Below are 24,603 nucleotides of genomic sequence, written 5' to 3' on the forward strand. Positions count from 1 at the left end.
GGAATGAACCACCTCTTATGTAATTATTTTAGTTAGAATTACATTTTCCCAGAAACAATTGATGTTGTTAGGTCAGCTTTTGAGACTACCTCTTTGCACATAGGAATTTTAAGGACTTCCTTCTCTGCTCCTAAAACTGAGCGTTGGTCAGATTCCTCCTGGAGTTATGTGCTTAGTTCTGGTCTTCTTCTCAGGAAAGAAGGTGATGGATTTGAAAATGAGATTAGGGAGACATTTAAAGACTGAAACATTAGAGTTAAGAAGATTGATTGTGAGACTTGAAATTGTCTCTTCTGGAAAAGAGAAGGGTGAGAGAAGATTAACTGATGATATTTCTAAAAGAAACACGAAACATTATCTAAAGGAGGTAATTAGTTATTTGTCAGATGATGCCTATACTCAGCTGTTACCATGGAGAACAAGGAGGGCAGCAGAGGGTAGAGGTCTTCACTTGAAAGAACTTAAGAAACTAGAGATGGCCACACAGAAGTTAAAAAAAAACAACAACATGTAGACAGAAAACAAGTCAGTGTGGCAAATGGAGATGGCTGTTCATCCAGCTTAGTACTCTGTCACTTCCCTGATTCCAAACCATGACAGCCTGAACCCTGGAACTTATCTCTCAGTTGTGTCCCATCTCACACCTTTCTATGATGCTTGGGCTGATAGGCTCATTGATTTAGCAATGGGAAGGAACTTAAAGATTAGTTAGTTGAACTCCCTTATTTTACAGATGAGGAAACTGTGGCCCAGAATGGTTTAATGACTTACCCAGGATAACAGGAAATAACTAGCAGAGAGACGTGCATTGAACTTAGGTCCTCTGAGTCAAAATTTTCATTTCCCACTGAGAACGGAGGAAATGGACATAAGAGACTGTTAGTCTGAAAGGGATTTAAATTAGTATAAGGAAGACTTTGCTGACAGGGAGGTCTAAATGTGAAAACAGGTAACCCTGTAGCAGCATAAAATTACCTTCTAGGACTCCTTGAAAGTAAGATTTCTGTGAATAAAACTGAGATTTTAAAAATTGTTATAATGCTGCTGCCTTGATTTAGTGACCTTGTAACATCACTTTTTCTGTCAGCAATTGACACTGTTTTGAATGGGTCAAAATAAAGTTTCAGTGAAAGCATTTGCTTTGATTTATGTCAATGTGGCTTATAAACCTTACCATCCAGTGAAATGTGTTCTCTTTGATGTCAAGGGCTATCTTATTTTTTAATGTGTGTCTTCAGCACCAAAGACAGTGCCAGAAATGTAGTAGGCGCTTAATAAATGCTTGTTGATTGTTATCCTAGGTAAATTTAATTTTTTTTTCTTCCAATATGAATAAGTATAATAATGTGCTTTATTTTCTCAGAACTCCTATGGCACTTCATTAATATTTAATGCCAGTTTTTCTCATCTACAACAACTATTTGTTCAATGCTTACATTGGACTGAGTACTACACTGATGAATGCAAAGTTTAGATAAAATGGTCCCTTCTCTCTACACCTGATAGTCTATTAAGCCATCTGATATATAAACAGATGTCTCAAATAACAAAATGAATCTGTGATCTCAGAGAATTGGGAGTTGCCTTCAATGGTAGAAAAAACGTCCATGCCTGCTAATCTTGGGATTAGTGGGATTCTTGTCCATATTATTCCTGAGGTTTGTCACAGGGGCTCTTTTCAGTGTGCTAGAGGCCTTCCTTGCTTTCTTCTGACGTGTGTGTGTATGTGTGTGTGTGTGTGTGTGTGTGTGTGTGTGTGTGTGTGTACCAGTGGAATCCTCTGGCTGTTCACTTTACATACTCCACTTTTTCTACACAACCAGCCTATCTCTTCTTACTTAAAATTTTTTAAAAAATTTATTTGTTTTAATTAGCCAACATCTACTTAGTCACTCTCCTATCTCAACCTCCCCTCGCCAATTATATAAGAAAAACAAAAGCTATTACAAACATGCAAAGTCAATCAAAATAAATTTCTACTTTGGTCATGTCAAAAATAATTATCTCATTTTGCTTTCTGAGGCCTTTACTTTTCTATCAGGAGGTATATAACATGCTTTCTCATTAGTTCTCTGGAATCCTGGTTGGTCATTATGCTGATAAAAGTTTTACACAATAGTATTCCATCACATTTATATACCATAACTTGTTCATCCATTCTCCAGTTTATGGGCATTCCCTTAGATTCCCATTCTTTACCTCTTTAAAAAGAGCTATAAATATTTTTGTACATGCCTGGAATTTGTTTTGCCTAGGACTCCTTATAATTCCTCCCCTACTTTCAACCCTTCCTGCTTCCCTTTCTCTCTATTTCCCTGTTGAGTGAAATGTATTTCTGTACACAATACCATGAGCGCATGTGCATGTGTGTGTGCGTGTGCATGTGTATATGTGCATGTGTGAATGTATTCTTCCTTCTTTTGACCAGTTCAGTTGAGATTCAGATTGAAGTGTCAGCCACTCCCCTCTTCCTTTCCTCCTTATTTGTATAGATTAATACTTGTTCACTCTAGTTACATGAGATAATTTTCATTAACCTTCCTTTCCCTTTTCTTTCAGTCCATTCCTCTTCCCCTCTCTTTCCATTCCTTCAAGATCATCATGACATAGTAGAACCACCCCAGGTAGTTTAATTAAAAACTCCCCTTAAGGATCTTGATAAAGGTAGTGTTCAGAGAGAACATATGTATTGTCTCCCCTTATTTTAATGGAAGCCATTTATTCTTGTTTAATTCTATCTCATTGTTCATTGTATCATGCTTACTATTTTTGGTTGTTTTTCACTCCTGGGTTTAAACTTTGGAGTTTCTCCACAGCTCTTTCCTTTTCATCAGGAATGCTTGAAAATTCTCTTTTTCATTTAAAGATTCGATTTCCCCTTCTGTAGCATTATACTCAGTTTTGCTTTGAAAGTTTTCTTGGCTGTAGGCCCATATCCTTGGCCTTCTGAAATATAGTGCTCTAAGTTTTCCACTTTTAAATCATATGTGATCCTGACTGTAGGTTGTCATATATGAATTCTTTTTTTTTTCTGGTAGCTTGCAGTTATTTTTTTTTTCTTTGACCTGGAACCTCTAGATTTTGGCTATAATGTTCCTAGGAGTTTTCAATTTTGAATTTCTTTCAGGAGGTTAATGTTGTATTCTTTCTCTTTTCATTTTGCCCTCTGGTTCTAAGAAATCTGGGTAGTTTTCTTTGATGATTTTTTTTTTATTTTTCAAGTGCTTTATTAATTTCTGATTTACATCATTCATTTCTGCTAGATTTTGAGTTACAAATTTTCTCCTTGTTTTCCCCTACCCACCACCCCAAAATAGCAGTCCCACAGGATATCCCCTTCTCCATTCTGTTCTCTCCCATATTTTCTCCCATACCCCTTTCGACTTTTCTAGTAGGGCATGATGGATCTCTATGCTCCAGTGCCTGTATATCTTATTTCCCAATTACATGTAAAGTGGTATTAATAATAGTATATATATTTAAACATTTGATTTTAAAACTTTGAATTCCAGATTCATTTCCTTCCTCCCTTGTCACCCACCCTTACTGGGAAGATAAGCAGTTCAGTATAGGTTGTGCATGTGTAGCTAATGCAAAACAATAACATAGTAGATATATTGTAAAAGACTTATTATATTTCCCTCCCTCCTATCCCACCTCCCACTTGTTCTATTCTCTACTTTGATCCCATCCCTTTTCAAAAGTGGATGCTTCCAACTTCCCTCCCCCCAGCCTGCCCTCCCTTCCAACATCCCCCCTCTCATCCCCTTCCATCCTACTCTCCTGTAGGGTGAGATACCCTATTTAGTGTGTATTTCATTCCCTCCCCAAGCCAAATTCAATGAGAATAAGGTTGATCCATTCCCCTTTGCCTTCCTATTCTTCCCCTACATTGTAACCATTTTCCCTTGCCTCTTCTATATGAGATAGTTTACCCCATTCTGTCTCTCCCCATCTCCTCTCATTATATTCCTCTCTCACCTCTTAATTTCACCTTTTAAGTATCATCCCTTCCTGTTAAATTGGTCCTGTGCCCTCTATGTATACCTGTAAACATATATACACACATTCACATATGTATTCATATGCCCATATACCCTCATATATAGACATATATATATTTCTATTCCCTTCAACTATTTTCATACTGACAAAAGTTTCATCAGTTACAATTATTGTTTTTCCATTTAGGAATGTTAATAGTTCAACTTTGGTAAGTTCCTTATGATTTCTTTTCCCTGTTTATCTTCTCATGTTTCTCTTGCTTCTTGTATCTGAATGTGAAATTTTCTATTCAACTCTGGGTTTTTCTTCAAGAATGCTTGAAAGTCCTCTATTGCACTGAATGACCATATTTTCCCCTGGAACATGATACTCAGTTTTGCTGGGTAGGTGATTCTTGGTTTTCTTTCTTTTTTTTAATTTTTAAGCAATTGGGGTTAAGTAACTTGCCCAAGGTTACACGGCCAGTTATTTCTGGGTGTGGTGCTGAGTGTCTGAGCCCGGGATTCGATCTCCAGGTCGTCCCAACACTGGAGCCGGTACTCTTACTCGCTGAGCCACCTGGCCGCCCCTAAGCAATTGGGGTTAAGTAACTTGCTCAAGGTTACACGGCCAGGTGTTTCTGGGTGGGTGCTAAGTGTCTGAGCCCGGGATTCGATCTCCAGGTCTTCTCAACACTGGAGCCGGTGCTCTTACTTGCTGTGCTACCTGGCCGCCCCAGTGATTCTTGGTTTTAATCCCAGCTCCTTTGACCTCTGGAATATCATATTCCAAGCCCTTTGATCCCTCAGTGTAGAAGCTGCCAGATCCTGGGTTATCCTGATTGTGTTTCCACAATATTCAAATTGTTTCTTCCTTGCAGCTTGTAATATTCTCTCCTTAATCTGGGAATTCTGGAACCTGGCTATAATATTCCTAGTAGTTTTCTTTTTGGGATCTTTTTCAGGAGGTGATCAGTGGATTCTTTCAACCTCTATTTTACCGTCTGGTTCTAAAACATCAGGGCAGTTTTCTTTGAGAACTTTCTGGAGGATGATTTCTAGGTTCTTGCTTTGATCATGGCTTTCAGGTAGTCCAATAATTTTTAAATTATCTCCCCTTGATCTATTTTCCAGGTCAGTGGTTTTCCCCATTAGATATTTCACATTGCCTTCTATTCTTTCCTTTGTTTGGATCTGTTTAACAGCATCTTGATTTCTCATAAAATCATTAGCTTCCATTTGCTCCAATCTAATTCTGAAGCAATGATTCTCCTCACTGAGCTTTGAGATTCTTTTTCCATCTGGCAAATTCAGCTTTTTAAGGCATTCTTCTCCTCATTGCCTTTTTGAGCCTCTTTTGCCATTTGAGTTAGTCTGTTTTTTAAGGTGTGATTTTCCTCAGACTTTTGACTCTCATTTCATAATTTTCTTGCATTGTTCTCATTTCTCTTTCCAATTTTTCCTCCACTTCTTTTATCTGCTTCTTAAGGTCCTCTATGGCCTGTAACCACCTTGTATTTTCCTTTGAAGCTTTTGGTGCAGGAGTTCTGACTTCACTGTCTTCCTCCTGTTCCATGCTTTGCCCCTTTTTGTCCCCAAAATAGGAGTCTAATGTTGGAATCTTCTGTCTGCTTTGTTTCCTTTGCCTGGTCATGTCACTCCTCAGTCACTTGACCCCTGGGCTTTTTGTCACAGTAGGACTCTGCCACCAGACAGGGGAGCTTTCATCCCAAATGCTGGGGTTTTCTCAGCTGCCAGAGGTATTAGATGGGTGCCCTCTCTGAGGCCTCCACACGCTCTGGCTAGCTGGACACATGCCCTAGGACCTCCACCCTAGACTGCAATCCAGATCCAAGCAGGTTAAAGCAAGAGCAATTACCCCTCAGACTGGTCACTAGGTCCCCCTATACTCTGCAGGCCAGGAGCTGAAGCTGCCATGTGGTGCTGGCTGGCTGTGCCAGGTTCTCAGCGGCTTCTCGCCCCGGGGGCAAAAGCCACACACTCCCACTTACTGGGTCCCCAAGTCCAGACTGCACTTACTTCTCACTTTGTCCTTTCCATCTAAGTGTTGATAATTCTGGAAATGGCCACAGCTGCTGCTGATCTGGAGTCCCTGCAGCTGGTGCCTGGTCAGGCCCGCCCTGGGGCTAAAACCTCTGGCCCATGAGCACTGCCCAATTCCTGCCAGCCTGCTGGGCTGTCCTGAATGGGAGGTCAGCTTCTCTGTGTCATTTTGTGGGTTCTGCAGCTCCAAAGTTTTTTCAGAGCCCCCTTTTTACATTGATTGGGGAAGGTGGAAGCCAGGAGCTGCTCAGAGGTAGTGCTTCTACTCTGCCATCTTGACTCTGCCCCCATGATTTCTTGAAATATGATGTTTAGGCTCTTTTTTTTTTTTTGGTTATGACATTAAGATAATTCAAAGATTCTTACATTTTTTTCTCCTTAACCTGTTTTCAAAGTCAATTGTTTTTAGCATATGTTCTATTTTTCTCCCCTTTGACATTGTTTTAATATTTCTTATTTCCTCATGGCTTTGCTTTGCTTCATTCTAGTTTTTAGCGAGTTTGTTGCTTTCTCAGGGTATTGTATCTCCTGTGCCAAGGTATTAATTCCCTTTCCAATGCTTTCTTCCATATCTCTTATTTCTTTTCCATTTTTTTCATCAATTCCTCTCATTCCATTTATAAAAACAAAGCATTTTTAAACTCTTGCTTTATAAAATTCCTCACCTTGGGGCAGCTAGGTGGCACAGTGAGTAGAGTGCTGGCCCTGGAGTCAGGAGGACCTGAGTTCAGATCCGGCCTCAGACACTTACACACACACACACACACACACACACACACACACACACACACAAAACCTAGCTGTGTAACCTTGGGCAAGTCACTTGACCCCAATTGCCCTCCAAAAAGCAAAAAATAAAATAAAATAAAATAAAATTCCTCACCTCTCCAGGGATTCTAGTTGAGTTTGTGTCCAAGGTGAATTTTTCTCTCAGGCATTGCTCATAGAGATTTTGGAGTCCTTCTCTTCTTCTATATTTGTGCCTCAAGTGTCCTTGCCACCATAATACCTCATTATGATGGGGTTCCTTTTTTTTTTTTAACTCATCCTTCTACTGTACTTCTTGACTTTGAAATTGATGTTAGGGCTTGGCTCTGAGGAAGTTCTAGAGCGAAGGTCTGGGCCAGTCCTGTTGTAGCTTTCCTGGGGGTGTTGAGTATAGTATCTCAGGGACAGGCTAAAGACTTACACGTTTTTAGCACTCCCAATGTGGTCTGAACCAGGGCAAAGTATGTTTGCTGATATGAGCTCCACAAATTTCTGACTTCTAGTACGTACCTTTCCCCATTGCAGTGCCCATTATAGGTGGACAGTGGGGAGAGTGGTGGCTTGGTCTGAAGCTGGTGGAGGCCTTGTATAGATTTGGGACCTCCTCTTACCTTGGGGCACAGCCTCTCCCTGGGTGCTGGAGGGCTCTGTATGTGGTATGATCTTGCCCTAGAGCCCATAGACATCCTTGCCTATCTCTTTTTGTACAGTTGGGCTGGACAAATGACTCACTGAAACTTTTTTTTGGAATTCCCCATCAAGATCCAGTCTAGTTCATTTTCTATATCTGTTTGGAGGAGTTTTTGAAGAGGAACTCACCACATTGCTTCCTAACATTCTGCCATCTTCCCATCTCCTCTTTTTAACAATTTTGATGATGCCTTTACTCCTCCTGCTTCAGCCTCTTCATGTGACTCTCCATTTTTCTTTTGTGTGATGGTCACTTTTAGCCCTGCTTGCCAGCACTCCTTGATGATTTGAATTGAGTTCCTTATAAAGATAGTTCTGTTTCATGATACATCTTGCTTCAGTATTTAAAGTAACAATCTTATAATTGTTTTAATGAAAGGTATATGGTTCACCAAGAACACAACCCCTCTCACTTAAGAGTCTGGTCTTGACCATTAGTATGCCATACTTAAAACCACACTTGTGTCTTCCTGTCTTGGGTTGCATTTTTAAATCTATATTTTCTCAAATGAATGAAAAATATGGTGATGAGGCATCATAGTATGGTGGAAAAGTTGAAGGGTGTGGAGTCTGAAGACACTGGAGGCCAAATGCTGGCTCTGATTTTTTTCAACCTATCTGAGCCTCGGTTTTCTCATAAGTCAAAGGATAATAACAATACTTGCTCCATCTCCGTCTCCAGTCTCACTTACCCCCACCTCCCCACCCTGGGTCATTCCAAGGAAAGTGCCCTATAAAAACTTCCAAGCTTCATGCAAAGGTGATCTATTATTTTTCACCTTTCAGATAGTGTAGCCTTTTGTCACCATGGAAAATGCTCCATGGTCTTTCCTCATATATTTTTCAGTGGCTTCACTTCATGTCAAAACGTGCTATTTTACATGTCGAGATGATTTTCTTCCCTTATTGTGTGTTTCAATGGATGCCAGTTCATGGAGTGGATTTTTTGTGTCAGACACATCAATTACAAACCAACAAAACTGTTTCATTTTTCATCAAGGAGGGGAAAAAGAAAGAAGAGTAGCAAGGGAATAATGTGTTTATTTTTACCTTAAAGTAGCAGCATTCAAGAAAGATATCTTTACTTAGAAATCAGTCATACACTCAATTGCAGACCAGCTCAGGCTTTAATAATTCATAGTGGAATGTTGCTGCCCATGTACTGATGCTCTTTGGCTTGTTACTTATTTAGAGGGCTGTTTACCTCTCCGGGTGCACCTGTAACTCCCTATTCAAGTTGTTGTGTGGATCCAGTGGAGAATAAGCCCATTAGCTAAAATAATTTTAGCATCTTAGCTTCCTCCAATCTTCAACCCGGGGGAAATTCATTGGCAACATCTTGCTTTATATAGCACATCTTTCATCTGAACCAAGGATCCAAATCCTTAAGGCAGTAATCAGAGACATGTGTTTCTGGGAAACTTGAGGATTTGGAAGCCCATAATATATGAGCAGATTTTTGCAGCTTTACAAAGCCTTTCCACTAGGGCTTGATATAATTGTGATAGGTTCTTGTGTAATTAAAAACAACGATGACAGGGTAGCAGAATATAGATGACAGGCAGCGAGACATAGGGGCAGATGGCTAGGTTTATTGCTGTGGCAAAGTGAACATCCCATCCCTGTAAGGGGATTCTGTAGTCAATGGCCTAATTTAGTATGCACCAAGCTGTAACTTCTCTGTATTGAAAGGGGCCTCTGAGTGCAGATATCAACCTGAGAGAGGCAGCTTGCTACCTAGGAATTCAACCAACAAATACACAGAAAGAGAAATCAGAATGTTGTTGCTGCTTTGGAAGCCAGAGTGGACCAACCTGGTCCTCATTCTTGTGACTTGACTGAGAAGGAAGAAGGGGAGAATCAAGAGGAGGTGTGCCTGAATAGACAGAGGTGTAGACTCCTATAACTAGATTGAAAAGAGACTTTATAGATCTTTACTTTCACAGATGATGATGGTGAGACCCAGAGAGGTGATTTGAAGTGCTTTGACTTGCCCAATGTCACAGACAGTAAGGGGCAGAGGTGATGTTCAATCCCAGGCCCCTTTTCTCCCTATTCATTACCCCTTTCCCCTACCCCACACCTTCTTCCAATATTCTATTGGGAAATCTGATTCTTCATGGAGATGCTCTTAAAAAGACTAATATTTTGGAACTTTAAAAAGATTCAGCTCCCTGAGATCTGGTTGCCATAGGAGAAAAGTCTTCCTAATATCTATCCTCATTGCCAGGTTGTTCTGTGATTTGGTCTCATTCTTAGAAACAGATCCCTACCTGGTAGCAGTGGCTTTTCTTTTTTTTTTTTTTTGTGATCAAGACAGATGGGAGCAAATGTGGTAAGAGATATTTATGTTACCTCCCAGTGATGGAGTAACTGTGGCATAATTAAAGCTTGAAAAGTATTAGCCATAACTTTCTCTAATATGTAAATTCTTAACTATCCAGTTATTGCTTAGAGACTGATCCATTGGGATGCAGGGAATCTATGTAGTCATTTAAAATATATTTGCAATAGGGCAGAACTGCACTTTCCAATTGCTGAGCATATTTTTAGTTAACTCAGTGTACATGAATAACTCAAAGACCTTTGTCTTAACATTTTTGAACTTTCAAGGTAACTTGGCTCATAATGAGGAAGATAGAATGCCTTTTGCTTCATAATCAGATACCAGTATCAACATTTAAATATCATTAGATAAACATCATTTAGCACTGTACTAGATATACTCTCTGAAGACAGGTCATTCTAAGATAAAATGTTCCTTTCCCTCAAGAAATAGTTATGCTCTGATCAATTTACCCCAAGGTTTGTATTTCTTTTTAAGTAAATACTCAGTATTTGGGGGAATATAAGAGATGTACATGCAGGGAGAATAAAGAAGAAAGGAACAAGCATTTATTATGTCTATTATGTGGACACAGCATGTTAAGCTCTTTACAAATATTATCTCATTTGATTTCATGTCGTCCTGTTATTCATTGGGAATAGAGTCTAGAAGTACTGAGGACTATTCCAATCTGGGAGGCCTCAGGGTAAAGATGGAGGGGAGAGAGGGGGGTAGGGAAAGGGAAAGAGAAAGGGAGTTTGTGTTCTGGTGGAGAGAAAATGGACTTCTCTGTGAACACTGGAATGGAGTTTGTCTAATAAAAAAGTTGGGTCTGGAGATGAGTTGAACTAGGGCAAACTGATATTTATAATCTGAGGCAATGTTGTGGAAAGACCATTACCTTGTTTCATAGTTCCTTGGATATTTGTCTAATCCCCCTCCCTACCACTATCTCTGACATGATACTTTTAAGATCCTTGAAGACAGAGTCTGTATCACTTCTTTTCTTTTTATTTTGGTCCCCAGACCCAAGAACCTTTTACCTTTCACCTATTAGATATTTAATAAGAATTTGATGAAATGAATACTTTTACTAGCTTATAAGTATATATAAGTAATAAGTAAGGTCAATGTGCTCAGAAAATAGGAAAGAATTCAGAAGGGACATGGGGGAGATTTGTGAAATTCTGAACGCAAACAACATATAACATCTAAAACTATCCTGTTTATTCATTTATGTTCATAATTCAGCACTCTTTCTCCTTGCCCCCACACCCTTACCCCTAATATTTGGGATTTTTGTCTCCAAAAGAATTTTCTCAAAACTAGTCTGTTGTGGCTTTCTGAAGCCGTAAGAGCCATTCTGAAGGCTTGGTAGGAGCACTTGAGATATAAATGACCCTGTTTTCTAAAATGAAAGGGAAGCATGTCCTAGCCTTGTTACTGCTTGGGGAGGGAACCAGTAAATACAACACTGGCTACTCTTCTGGATTTACTTTCTGAACATCTGCTGTAGAAACAATTAACTGTGTAACATCATTTTTTCTTTTCTCCTCTTCCCCTTCTGACTTTTAGTGGCAAAATAAAATATTTGCTTAAAGCAGAAAAAATTATGTGGGTAATACATTTTTAAAAATAGTATGTGATATTATTTTTTTCTCGTTGTCCTTATCAGAGATTTCTTTACAAAGGTCTAGCAGAAAAAGATACTAACACAGGAGAAAAATGGAAGGAAATCCCATTTGACTTATCCATCCTCAAAGTGACATAGAAAAGACTATTTTAAGAATGTTCATGGGTGACTTTGAACTTATCTCCCTGGAAGGTAGATATATAACTATATCATGTATCTGTGAACTGCATTTTGATCTGGTTTTAAAGATGAAAGGCCTTTAGGGTTGGATATAATGTTTTGGTTTTAAGTGGTCTTCATGCCTACTGATTTTCAATTAAGCCAGCCAAACATATTAAAAGGTCATAAAACAGCTAAAGGAGATGTTAGAGGTCATCTAATGCCTTTCCTGCCTTCTATTTATTTGGATAGTTTTATATACATATGTGTATGCGTTGCCTAAATGCACATATAGTATACATGCATATGCATACATATAGTATGCATACATGTGTATATATGTGTGTGTATACATGTATGTATATATGTATATTAAGCAGAGAGGTGGCTCAGTGGATAGAGTCCTGGGCCAGGATTCAGAAATACCTGAATTCAAATTTGGCCTTACATACTTACTAGCTGCATGACCCTGAGGAAGGGTGTTCTTGGCAGAGATACTAGAGTGGCTTACCATTTCTTTCTCTAGCTCATTTTGCAGATGAGGAACCTAAGGCAAACAGGGTTAAGTGACTTGTTCAGGGACACACAGCTAGTAAGTTTCTGAGTCCAGATTTGAACTCAGGAAGATAAGTCTTCCTGACTCCATGCCCACCCCTCTGTCTCCACTGTGCCACCTAGATAGGATTTAAAACCAGGTCTTTTGACTAAATACAGTTCTACAGTGTTTATTCAGACACTACTTTTCCAAATGCTTGACTTTTAATTCCTTACATTCTTCTCCAATGACCTTATATGAATGACAGTGCACTGTCAGGATTTTCAGTGCTTGCTCTACGTTCTATATATTGTTTTCACTTTGCAAATGTCTTCCATTTTGTTTTCCTCCATTGTCATGTGATTTCTCAGACTTATGAGGTAAAGGCTTCTGTACTGATAGGTTATTGGCTCCATATGAGCTAGTTATCTAGCTACTTATAATTCTGGAATGATGAGTGGGCCAATAAACTCTTTTTACATACAGTAAACACAGAATAATAGAGAGCTTTGAATTAATTCTTCAGTGCCCCAAATCAGAACAATCCAAGCATTATATTTCCTATCTTCTGGAATTATGTGAATTGGTTGATTGGGCACTTTGCTCTTTATGACTGGGGCAGATTTTGAGGGTTAGAGTGCAGATATCCTCATTGATTTGCTTGAATTGTGTATTTTTCTATAGCCAAGTCCACAAAACCACCAATAGAAAGCTCCTTACAGCCCCTGTTTTGAAATGAGTAAGTCATGAAATGAAGTTTTTGCATGAGATCTGTTCTATATTGAGGATGTCCTCAAAGGAGTGAAATTTGCACTGGGGGAAAGGGATCAGCTACGTCATTAAATAAGGCACTTCAGCAAACACATTATGCTTCTGCTGTGTGCTAGGCATGTGCTGGAGGTACAAAGACAGAATTGAAAATTGAGTGCCCCCTAAAAAGCTCACACATCATCTTTCCTTTTTTGGGGGGAGGCAATTAGGGTTGTGACTTGCTAGATTTGAACTCAAGATTTCAGGAGTGGTACTGTAGCCACTGTACCACTCCATCTTCTCCATTTTTAAAACATTGCCAAGAAATTAATTTCAGAGATCTTGAAAATATTATCATTAACTAATAATTATCTTTAATATTTCCCAAATGCTACTTTATTATTAATTAAATTAGTGATAAGTTTCAGATAGCACCAAAATACTAACATTAATAATATCAATTGTCAGAAGTATATTGCTATTTATCAATAAGAATGTTTTTATAAACTCTCTGAAATTAAGTTCCTAGTTGTGCTTTAAAAGATGTTGACAACAACCTATAGAATATAAGTTTTTGAGGGTTGGCATGATTTTTATTTTGTGCTTGTATCCTTCGTCCCTATACCTTGCATACAGTTGGTACTTAATAAGTATTGAAGTGAATGGAATTGTTGAATCACTTGGCCTTCCACTTTCCCCCATGATAAATTTCAGTTTTTTGAGGATATCTTTTGTACAGAGCAGATCATCCAATAATAATGATAAATTTCCCTGTCTTTTTGGGTGCCCTTTATTAGGAGCATGACTCATCGTAGGTGTTGGAGTGTGGGAGGAAGGAAAGCTAGTTCATTAATTTACATTGTGGGCTAAGTGTAAATGTTCATTTTAGTGGCAATGCCATGTTTAACGACATGTTTGCATTTATAGTAGGCGATTTTTGTGTAAAGATCTTGGAGCAAGAGTGGTTTGTGTTTGTTAATGTCTCCCCCAAAGGCGAAATTTCTAAATGTTTTAGATTTCCGAATATTCTCCATGGGCATACTTGCTTTGCAACTCTTTTCCCTTTTAATGCCTTAGGAAAGAGAGAAGGCCTGCTACATTTCTTATTAATTTGGGAGAAATTAGTGCATATAAGGCTTTGCAAAAAGTATGGAGTCATCTCTGTGTAGGACATCTTTTGGGCTTGGCCACTGCCAAGGCCATATGAGCACCATTAACAAAGTTGCACCACTTTTGTAAAGTAGTTTATACAGTTTTCCAGCCTGCCCAGTCATGTAGGAAGATCTCAAGGAGGGAGGACACAGAAATGAGTTTCTCCACTGTAAACAATTGTAATCCACTTTAGGACACGCAGCTCATCTATAGATGCAAAGACCAGTGTCAGCTGTCCCTGACTCTTCTTTGCCAAGAGGCTGTGATGATTTTCCCCTTAGAAAGGACTCAGGCTTTGTATTTTGACAGGAATAAAGCCATCTTGGTTACCTTAAGATGGAAGGACCAGAGAAAAGAGTTGGAAGGTACCTTTGAAGTAACCTAATCCAGTCTCCTAGAGTTCACACAGCTAGTGTCTGAGGCTGGATTTGAACTGAGGGAGATGATCTTTCTGACTCCAGGTCATGCACTGCACCACCTAGATGCCCACCTTCTCAGAGAAGGCTTTAAAGGAAGGGAGAGAAGGGAATTAGCATTTATTAAGTGCCTGCTATGTGTTAGATACTGTGCTAAGTGCTCTATAAATATTATCTCATTTGATCCTCACAAATAACCCCAGGAGGAAGTACTATTATTACATCAGCCCTGTTTTACAGTTGAAGAAACTAAAGAAGATGGAAATTAAATGAGGACACTGAGACCCACACTGGTAAATTGACTTATCTGAGGTTACACAGGGGAACAAGTATTGGAGGACAGATTTGAACCCAGATCCTCCGACTCTTTCCACTTCACCACTACTGTCTTTGGCCCTATTTGAGATATGAATCTAGTTTAAGGAAAAAAAGTCATCTTGGACATGACCCTTGATGTTACTCTGCTTCCTTAGCCTCTCCCTTTGTCCCGAGGAGAGGTACCTTTCCGCCAGCTTACTATCAGGATGCTTATTTTTCCTCTCAATCCTCTTCTCTTTGAAGCATCTTGGTTGCTAAATTAAATTTTCTTGCTTCTCACCTTGCTGGCTCCCTTTGTACACAGATCTTGATTGATCTGTGTGCCTTTGTTTGTCTGTAAGTGGAACTCGTTAATACTTTAGCTATTTAAGGTTCTGCTCAGGTCAAGGACAGAGGGAGGGGAATTCAGCCTCAGTAGGGAGGAGAGGGACTTGTATTCATCAATGTCTCTGGGGAAATAAATGATAAGTGATGATGACTTTCCCCCATAGAGTGATATGGGTGCTAAATGCTCCCTGTGATGAAATTCCTGAAACTACCTGGGTGGGAGGAATAAGAGAAAGACTGGGGGAGGCTGAACAGTCAGCATGCATCATATCTTCACTAGAAAACATTTTCATTTTTTAAAAATGCCTTGGGATTATGGGTTTATATATTTAGATCCTCTGACTACTTAGGTGTAATGAATGTTTTGGTCTTGACAATCCTCAACTTTGTCATCTTTCTTGCTTTTCATATTTAATCAGCTTCCAAGTTTGGTTGATTCTGCCTCTGCAATACCCTTCACATCTGTCCCAGCGCCACTACCTGGCACACATCTTCATTTTCACCCACCTGGATGAATACAACAGCTTCCTGACATCTGGTCCTGCCTCCATTCTTTCCCTCTAATCTATCTTTCATATTATCAAATTAATCTTCCTTCTGAATAAATGGGGGGGGGGTGGCTAGGTGGTGTAATGGAGATAGAGTGCTGGGCCTGCAGTCAGGAAGACTCATCTCAGTTCAAATCCATCCTCAGACACTGAAGGCAAATCACTTAACCCTGTTGGCCTCAGTTTCCTCATCTGTAAAATAAGCTGGAAAAAGAAATGACAAACCATCCCAACATCTTTGCCAAAAAAACCCCAAATGGAATCACAAAGAGCCAAACCCAACTGAAATGACTGAATGATAACAAAATGAATAGATCTGATCATGTCACTCCTTAGACCCAAAGTCTTCAGTAGCTCCCTGTTAATCCCCAAGTAACTCTTTACCTAGCATTCAAGATCTTCCCTTCCCTTCCCAGTCTTATTTCATACTATTCCTTCCCTGTACTCCATACTTTACCCAGACTGGACTATTTTGAGTATCCTCTCCATCCCATCTACTTTCATACTTGCAGACCTTTGCTCATAATTTCTCCTATGCCCCCAAACCTCTTTCTTCTCCTTCTACAAAATTCTTATTTTCTAAAGCAAAGGTAACTAGGTAATGCAGTGCTGGGCCTAGGGTTAGGAAGACCTGAGTTCAAATCCAATTTCAGACACATACTAATCATGTGATCCTGGATAAGACACTTAATTTCTGTCTTCCTTAGTTTCTTCAACTGTAAGATAGAAATGATAATAATAGTACTTACCTCGCAGTTTTATTGTGAGGATCAAATGAAATAATATTTTTTGGGGTAGGGGGGAAGGCAAAGCAATTGGGGTTAAGTGACTTGTCCAAGATCACACAGCTAGTTAACTGTAAAATCTGAGACCAGATTTGAACTCAGGTCTTCCTGACTCCAGGGCTGGTGTCACTTAGCTGCTCCGAAATATTTATAGAGCACTTAGCACAGTGCACAGCATATAGTAGGTACTTAATAAATGCTAATTCCTTTCCTTAAAGCCCAACTCAAATGCCATCTCTTCCATAAATCCAAGTGGCAAAGTAGATAGAGTTTGGGATTTGGAATCAGAAAGACTTGAGTTTGAATCCTGTTTCAGACAGTGTGTCTGAAGTTTTTCAAACCTTAAAGTGTGTCATAAGCACTAACTATTAATATTATTAGGACCTCTAGTTATTAATGACTATCTTTCTCAGCACTTTGAATCTTTCTGGTATGTTTATATATTTTATAAATCAGTTATCAGTGTATGTGCCATACCTGCTATAAATAAAACAGGGGCTTTATCTCATCTAAACTTTAGATTTCCACTTTGCATACTGTAGGTGCTTAACAACTATCACTTGGAATTGAATTGACTTTTTAGAGAAACTTTTGATAACCTTGTGAATTAGAATATGGAAACTTCAGGATTCATTGAAAATACATAGGGGGAAAAACCAGCTCATAGTTTCAAACTTCCCCTCCACTAAAACATTTTTAGCAGAGTTCTCAACACCGAGTTGGTCAGATATATTGATATTTTTCTTCTTTTTACATTCCTTTGTTCTATTCCCCCTTCCCATCCTGGGAAGATTCAATAGTGACAATATCTATCCAAAGGGAGAAAACAAAATAGAGAAAGAAATGAATTGGAAAGGTCCAGATAGCAAAGAAAGTACATGCTTTGAGCTGGAATAATAAAGACTTCAGTCCTACATTAATTTATTCACGTCATTTTCCTATTAGTATTTATATCCACATTCATCTTAGGAAGGGAGTTGTGTGCAGAGTGATCTGGCCTGGGAAGAGAGGCCCAGACAGCTTAATGGGATTCCAGATGGCCATTCGCTTTATGTTCCAGATGGCATTTGTAGTAAGGGTCCTTTACACTTAACTCTGGGGGTAATCATTTTAAGCAGCAGAGACAGGATTTTGTGAAAATTCTAGAAGGAAAGGTTTTTTGATCTTGAACCTTAAGAAAGGGGAAACACAGCCTTCCAAGTCTAATTATAATTGCTAAGGGCCACCTCCTGACTTTTAAGCCAAACCCAAGATTAATGTCCTGCCTTTTCATGGAGATGATTTTTTTTTTCACTGAGTCACAGTCAAACCAATCTAGAGTTAGTGGAAAATAGTGCCAAATGCCTCATATATGGTATATAGATTTCCTTAAAGGGGCTTGGAAATAATTGGAGCACAATTAACATCACTTCATCAAAAAGATTTTGAACACTTTGTTTACCATTGTGCTAGCTTCCTGTGCGGGTGGTGAAGATTGAAACTATATAATGACAGCATAATGGGGGTGAAATGTGATCTAGCTTGAAGAAAGCCAGAGGACAATTATAGACACCTCACATGTTATACTTATTTTGGGCACTGTTCATTTCTTTAGCCATTTAACATGACTGGTTTAGAAAGTTGTTTTGGAAAAAGACTTTGACATTTCCTACAGAGGCTTAAGGGGAAGATTATAGTACTCATGTAGCAAATTTATATTTGCATTCTAGGTTACCATGGTGTTGGATCCTTCAGAAAACCCTCCAGAGAGGGAAGTCACAAGGTGTTATCTTTATAGCTGACAAGGCAAAAGAACAGAGAGGTTAAATGAGTGTCTAAGGACACATAGAAATGAATAGCGGAGTCAAATATGGAATATATCCTGGGCACCCTTAACAGATAATGGAGGTAGGATTCACTTTCCTTGGCTTCTTTAGAAATGCTTCAGATGTACTCCTGAAAAGATGCATGGAAACTGGATTTTTGTCAATCTAATCTTGTTTTCCAGTTGAGTTACATTGTTATTTGAGGTTCTTCTCTTAATATTCTATTCAATTCAAAATATATTTAAGTTTCAAGGTTGATTCCACATAGACCTACTCCCATAGCTCATCTTGGTGTGAAGGTAACCATGAGTTCCCAAGGGCTTTGACACTGAAACATATGTGACAGGTTCTTCTATGCTGGAGACACTTCATATGCTACTTCAAGGGGCTTTATTTTTATTTTTTTGCAGGGGGGAAGGTAGGGCAATTCAGATTAAGTGACTTGCCAAAGGTTAGTTTTTTGTGTTAAGTGTCTGAGGCCGGATTTGAACTGAGGTCCTCCTGACTCCAGGGCTGGTGCTCTATTCACTGTGTCACCTAACCACCTCTGATAATTATTACTGTGTAATGTGTACTTAATCTATTCCACTGATCTGCCATTCTATTTCTTTTTTTTTTTTGCTTTTCGGAGGGGGGAGGGGAGGGCAATTGGGGTTAAGTGACTTGCCCAAGGTCACACGGCTAGTTTTTTTGTGTGTGTGTCAAGTGTCTGAGGTCGGATCTGAACCCAGGTTCTCCTGACTCCATGGCTGGTGCTCCTCACTGTGCCACCTAGCCACCCCGCTTCACATGTTACTTCAGCTATAAAGATAACACCTTGTGACTTCCCTCTCTGGAGGGTTTTCTGAAGGATCCAACACCATCTCTGTCCCAACTCTAATATCTGCTAACTGTGTGTAACCCTGGACAAGTCTCTTCATTCCTTTGGTTCTCAGTTCCCTCATCTCTAATGGGGATAATAGGTAGGTCTCTAAGACAATAAACCTCAGAGTAGTTGCAAATCTGCATTGATAAAGGAAGTTTCCTCCCTGGGATTCCCCTACATCAATGAAATCACTGAACTGGTCAAAATAAAACAACTTTTATTATCTATTTCACAGTGTTGTTGTTAAGGAAAGGGCTTTGTAAACCAGAATAGACTATAATTACAATTATATTTGAAATTACAAGGACTACCCATGTGTGGAGGTGATGCACACTCTTGATTGTAGTGACTAACCTTTGACCCATATTACATTACAACTGTAGGGCCTAGGAAATTAAAAAAATCTCTATTATAATACTTCAGATATTACACAGATGAGAAATAAAAAAGGCACCAAAGAAAAATGACTGACATTTTTATTTCATTGAAAGGGAAGAAGATTGCCAGATAATATTTAAAAAAAAAACACTTCCTTTGTGTTAACAGACTATATCTATATATAATATCTTAAATGTTATTATTATAATATTATTATTTAAAATATCTTATATATAAAATATCTTAAAAGAAAAAACAATAATAATAATAGTCATAATAGTTAGCTTTTATATAGTGCTTTAAGATTTGCAAATCACTTAAAAATATCTCTCATTTGATTCTTGCAACAGCTCTTCTAGGTAGGTCCTATGGTCATCCCCATTTTAGAGAAGAGGATATTGAAGCATATAGAGATTAATTGGCCTGCCTCAGCATCATGCTGAGTGAGGGTCTGAGGTTGAATTTCCACTCAGGTCTTCCTGACTACATCTACCATGCCACCTGGTACAAAACAGGAAGCACATGTATATTTGCACAGATGATTAGCCTTCTTAGGCATAGACAGGTGGGTGGTTCGGTGAATAGAGAACTGGGCCTAGAATTAGGAAGACCTGAGTTGAAATCTGGCCTCCTGCTTACTAGCTGTGTGATCTGGGTGAATCATTGAGACAGTCTGTCTGTCTCTGTTTCCTCAGCTGTAAAATGGGTTTAATAGCACACCTACCTGGAAGGGTTGTTGTGAGATAATATTTGTAAAGTGCTTAGCACAATGCCCGGTACATAGAAGACACTATTGGAAATGCTGATTCCTTCTCCTTCCCTTCCCCTTATTTATTCAGTGTTCCAGGAATCTGTGTGTCCATGGGATCTGGCAACTGGTTATGACCCACAGAAAGCCCTTGAATAAGAAAAATATTTAATTAGCCCACACATTTTCTCCCTTACAGTATTCTAATTGGAGTATGAAGGCCTTGGTGGTAGAAGATACAGTAGATAGAGTGGTAGACCTAGAGTCAGGAAGACCTGAATTCAAATCCTACAGACATTTCTTTTTTTTTTTTTTTAAGCAATCAGGGTTAAGTAACTTGCTCAAGGTTACACGGCCAGTTATTTCTGGGTGTGGTGCTGAGTGTCTGAGCCCGGGATTCGATCTCCAGGTAGTCCCAACACTGGAGCCGGTGCTCTTACTCGCTGAGCCACCTGGCTGCCCCTAAGCAATTGGGGTTAAGTAACTTGCTCAAGGTTACACGGCCAGGTGTTTCTGGGTGGGTGCTAAGTGTCTGAGCCCGGGATTCGATCTCCAGGTCAATCCTGACACTGGAGCCGGTGCTCTTACTCGCTGTGCTACCTGGCCACCCCGCTACAGACATTTCTAACTGCATGACGCCAGGCAAGTTCCTTAACTTCTCTCAGCCTCATCTTAGCTCACCTGTAAAATGGGGATAACAAAAGTGCTAACCTCACAAGGTTGTTGTAACAACCTTGCAAACCTTCAGGAAGATTGTTGGAGAGATTTTGTTTGTTTTTTGAAATCATTTGCTCACCAAATGATGGAAGACAAACTTACTTAGACTCATGGAATCATATTGTACATTTAGAGGAAGAGGGATCATGGAGGTCACCAAGTTATCAATCCCTTTTTTATATATATGAAGAAAGTGAGGCCAGAAGAGTTGATTTACCCGAGCTCACACAGCTAGTTTGGAGCACAGGTAGGATTTGGACCCAGATCCCCTATTCTAAATCCAGTTCTTTCCACTGGTAGCACTGGATAAAGTATGGGCATAAAGGAAGAATTTCATTCTCTGTTTTCCCTGAGAACTGATACCTTTCTTTTTTTTTATAATTTATTTTTTTTACTAATATATTTTTAGTTTTAAGCATTCACTTCCACAAGATTTTGAGTTCCAAATTTTCTTTTTTTAAAATTAAATTAGTTATTTTTAGTTTTCAACATTTACTTCCATAAGTTTTAAATTTTCTCCCTCTCCTTCCCCAAGGCAGCTTACAATCTCCTATGGGTTCTACATATGCATTCCTATTAAACACATTTTCACATTGGTCATGTTGCATGGAAGAATTATAATGAATGGGGAAAACCATGAGAAAGAATAAACAAAACAAAAAAGAAAATAGTTTCCTTTGTTCTGCATTCTGTCTCCACAGTTCTTTCTCTGAGTGTGCATGGCATTTTCCATCATGTGTCCTTTGGAATTGTTTTAGCTCCTTGCATTGTGGAGAAGGGCTAAGTCTATCAAAATTAGTCCTCAAACATTGTGGCTGTTACTGTGTGCAACATTCTCCTTGTTCTGCTCCCCTCACTCAGCAAACTGATGCCTTTCTTTAGTGCCTACTATTAATGATGCCCATTTTCTACTCCAAGACCACTCAGCATTTGAAATGATGTTAAATTCTGCCTGCTTGGCATAGTCAGGGTTCTCTCTGATACCACATGTATGAGATAATTCCCTGAATGTGATTACATGGGATCTTGGCAACCAGTGCACACAGCTCATCTCGTAATGCCAGATTATGAATTTATTAAAATAATAAAAAAAACCTTCTCTTTATCTGCCTCATTATTTTTAACACAGTTCATTCATACTATAGACTTGATCCCTTTGTTGGTGAAAGTAGTTCTAGCTTCCTGCTCTGAAAGGGAAAATAAAGTTCACTCCCTGGTGATTCTCTTGCTTTTTTGATTGGCTGCCATTGAGATATTTGTGGGCAAAACAGAAATTGGATTTTCAATAGGTCTTATACGCAGCACCTCTAGAATTTAGTGGAGAAGTGATCCCCAGAGCCAAAAATTTCATCAGAATTCAGTAAAAGAAGTGTTTGTGTGTGTGTGTGTGTGTGTGTGTGCGTGCATAGTTGCTGAATTGAATTCAGCCAAATCTCAATCATTAGTAAGGTAACATGAATAATAATAATAATAATAATAATAATAATAATAATAATAACTGACATTTATAGAGACCTTCAAGATTTTACAAAGTGCTTTGTATATATTATGGCACTTGATACTCAGCAGTTTTGAGAGGGAGTTACTGTGCATAAAATAGGCAGCTCCATTTGACAGATGAGGGAACATAATTATAATAATAATAGCATTTTTTATCTAGCACTTTAAGTGCTTTATTATCTCATTTGATCCTCGCAGAAGCCTCGAGAGGTAGGGGCCATTGTTATCCCCTTTTTTGTTGTTGCTGTTCAAGTCATTTCAGTTATGTCTAACTCTCTGTCGGCCCATTCGGGGTTTTTTTTCTACAGAGGTGCTGGAATGGTTTGCCCTTTCCTTCTCCAGCTTGTTTTACAGATGAAGAAACTGAGGCAAACAGGGTTAAGTGAATTGCCCAGAATCACATAGATAGTATCTGAGGTCAGATTTGAATCCAGGAAGATGAGTCTTCCTGACTCCAAGCCTGGCATTCTATCTACTGTGTCACCAAACTTCCCTACCCCCTTTTTTTTTTTTGCTTTTTGGAGAGGGGAAGGTAGGGCAGTTGGGGTTAATTGACTTGCCCAAGGTCACATGGCTAGTTTTGTGTTGTGTCTGAGTCTGGATTTGAACTCAGGTCCTCCTGACTCCAGGAGCGGTGCTGTATTCCCTGTGCCACCTAGCTGTCCCTCATCCCCTTTTTACAGATAAGAAAAGTGAGACAGAAAAGTGAAGTGACTTGTCCAGGTCCACACAGCTAATAAATATCTCAAGGCAAATTTGAGCTTGGGTCTTCAAGACTCCAGAGCTCAGAGAAGGTAAAGGAGGAGCCCATAGTTCGAAAGCAAAAAAGTGGTAAAGATTCAATTATAAATCTTTCCTTGCTCCAGAGCCTTTATTCTTTTCACTGTACCATAGTTTTAGCTAAAAAAACAAAAAAAGTAATAGGTGCTATTTATGTAATGTTTTAAGATTTGCAAAGTGCTTTACAAATGTTATCTCATTTTATCCTTATAACACCTCTGGGAAGTAAGTGCTAATATTATTCCCATTTTACAAACGAGAAAACTGAAGGATATAGCTGTTAAATGACTTGTCCAGTGTCACACAGCTAAGTAAGTCTTTGAGGCTAGATTTGAACCCAGATCTTCTTACTCTAGGTCCAGCATGCTATCCCCAGTGCCACCTAGCTGCCTATCACATTGCCACACCACCAGCTTGTTATAGTGATGCCAAAGAATACTAGACTTTATGTTTGTCATTCTTCCTCTCCACTTCCTAACAGAGGTGCTATTGTTCCAAGAAATGATGAACATTCATATGGAGAAGGGTGATGAAGGAGGAGTGAGACATCTGGAAAACCTGTTACAAATCAAATTGGACCTTAAATAACGGAGCATGGATGGTTTTGGTGTCAATGGTTTTGCCGTCTTGTAATGTCACAGCCCTTCCCTGAGGAGCTATTTAACTCCTGTGCTGTCACCCATTCATTTTCGTGTTAAACTCAGAATGTCAAACTTCCCACTACTTCTCTGATTGTGCCTACATCAGTGGGGCCTGCAGTGATACCTAGGATCCTCAAAGTCTTTGGGCAGATCAAGAGGTGGCATTGGAGAAGGGAGTGTAAGGAGGGCATTGGAGAACCACTGGGGAAGTTGGGCCCTCATTACTCTGCCCCAGAGCAGACTAATTGATGCTTAGCTGACTTGAAAGCCAACACCAAAGCCTAGATTGGGTTTTTAGTGTGGTATTTGTATAGGTAGAGAGTAAAAGCAACAAATGAGTAAAATAAAGCTTTCCTGTTAAGAAAGGACATGCTATCTATGTAAATGGGTCAAAACTCCTCCAGTAGCTTTGCCTAGAAAACCTCTAATGGATCAAAAAGAGTCAAGCACAACTGAAAAATGACTAAACAAAGAGGGTTCCTGAGGACTGTAAGGCATAGTATTAAGATTTGTATTTCATTCCTTCATTTATTCAAGAAACATTTGTAAAATCCATTTTCTAGGGGTGGCTAGGTGGTGCAGTGAATAGAGCACTGGCCCTGGAGTCAGGAGGACCTCAGACACTTAACACATAGCCATGTGACCTTGGGCAAGTCACTTAACACCAAATGCCCTACCTTCCTCCCTCCAGAAAAAAGGCAAAAAAAAAAAAACC

At 39.2% G+C, this 24,603-nt stretch overlaps 1 protein-coding gene across 4 annotated transcripts in view; it reads left to right on the top strand.

Annotated features, from left to right (window-relative positions):
- SMYD3 (SET and MYND domain containing 3) overlaps nucleotides 1-24,603 on the top strand; it is a 1,085,127-nt gene that overhangs the window by 511,438 nt on the left and 549,086 nt on the right. The window contains exon 1 of one of the 4 annotated variants that reach the window (XM_069069141.1): nucleotides 18,211-18,341. The exons of the other annotated variants lie outside the window; for them this stretch is intronic. Within the exon in view, the coding sequence (XP_068925242.1) occupies nucleotides 18,336-18,341 (6 nt within the window). The 5' untranslated portion in view covers nucleotides 18,211-18,335. Of the gene's footprint in view, nucleotides 1-18,210; nucleotides 18,342-24,603 lie in introns of those variants that run through there. 4 annotated transcript variants of the gene reach the window in all.

Source organism: Petaurus breviceps, unplaced genomic scaffold (genome assembly GCF_028583685.1).
Source record: "Petaurus breviceps papuanus isolate PSGF00001 unplaced genomic scaffold, PetGlider_PUasm1.0 90778, whole genome shotgun sequence".
Taxonomy (NCBI): Eukaryota; Metazoa; Chordata; class Mammalia; order Diprotodontia; family Petauridae; genus Petaurus; species Petaurus breviceps.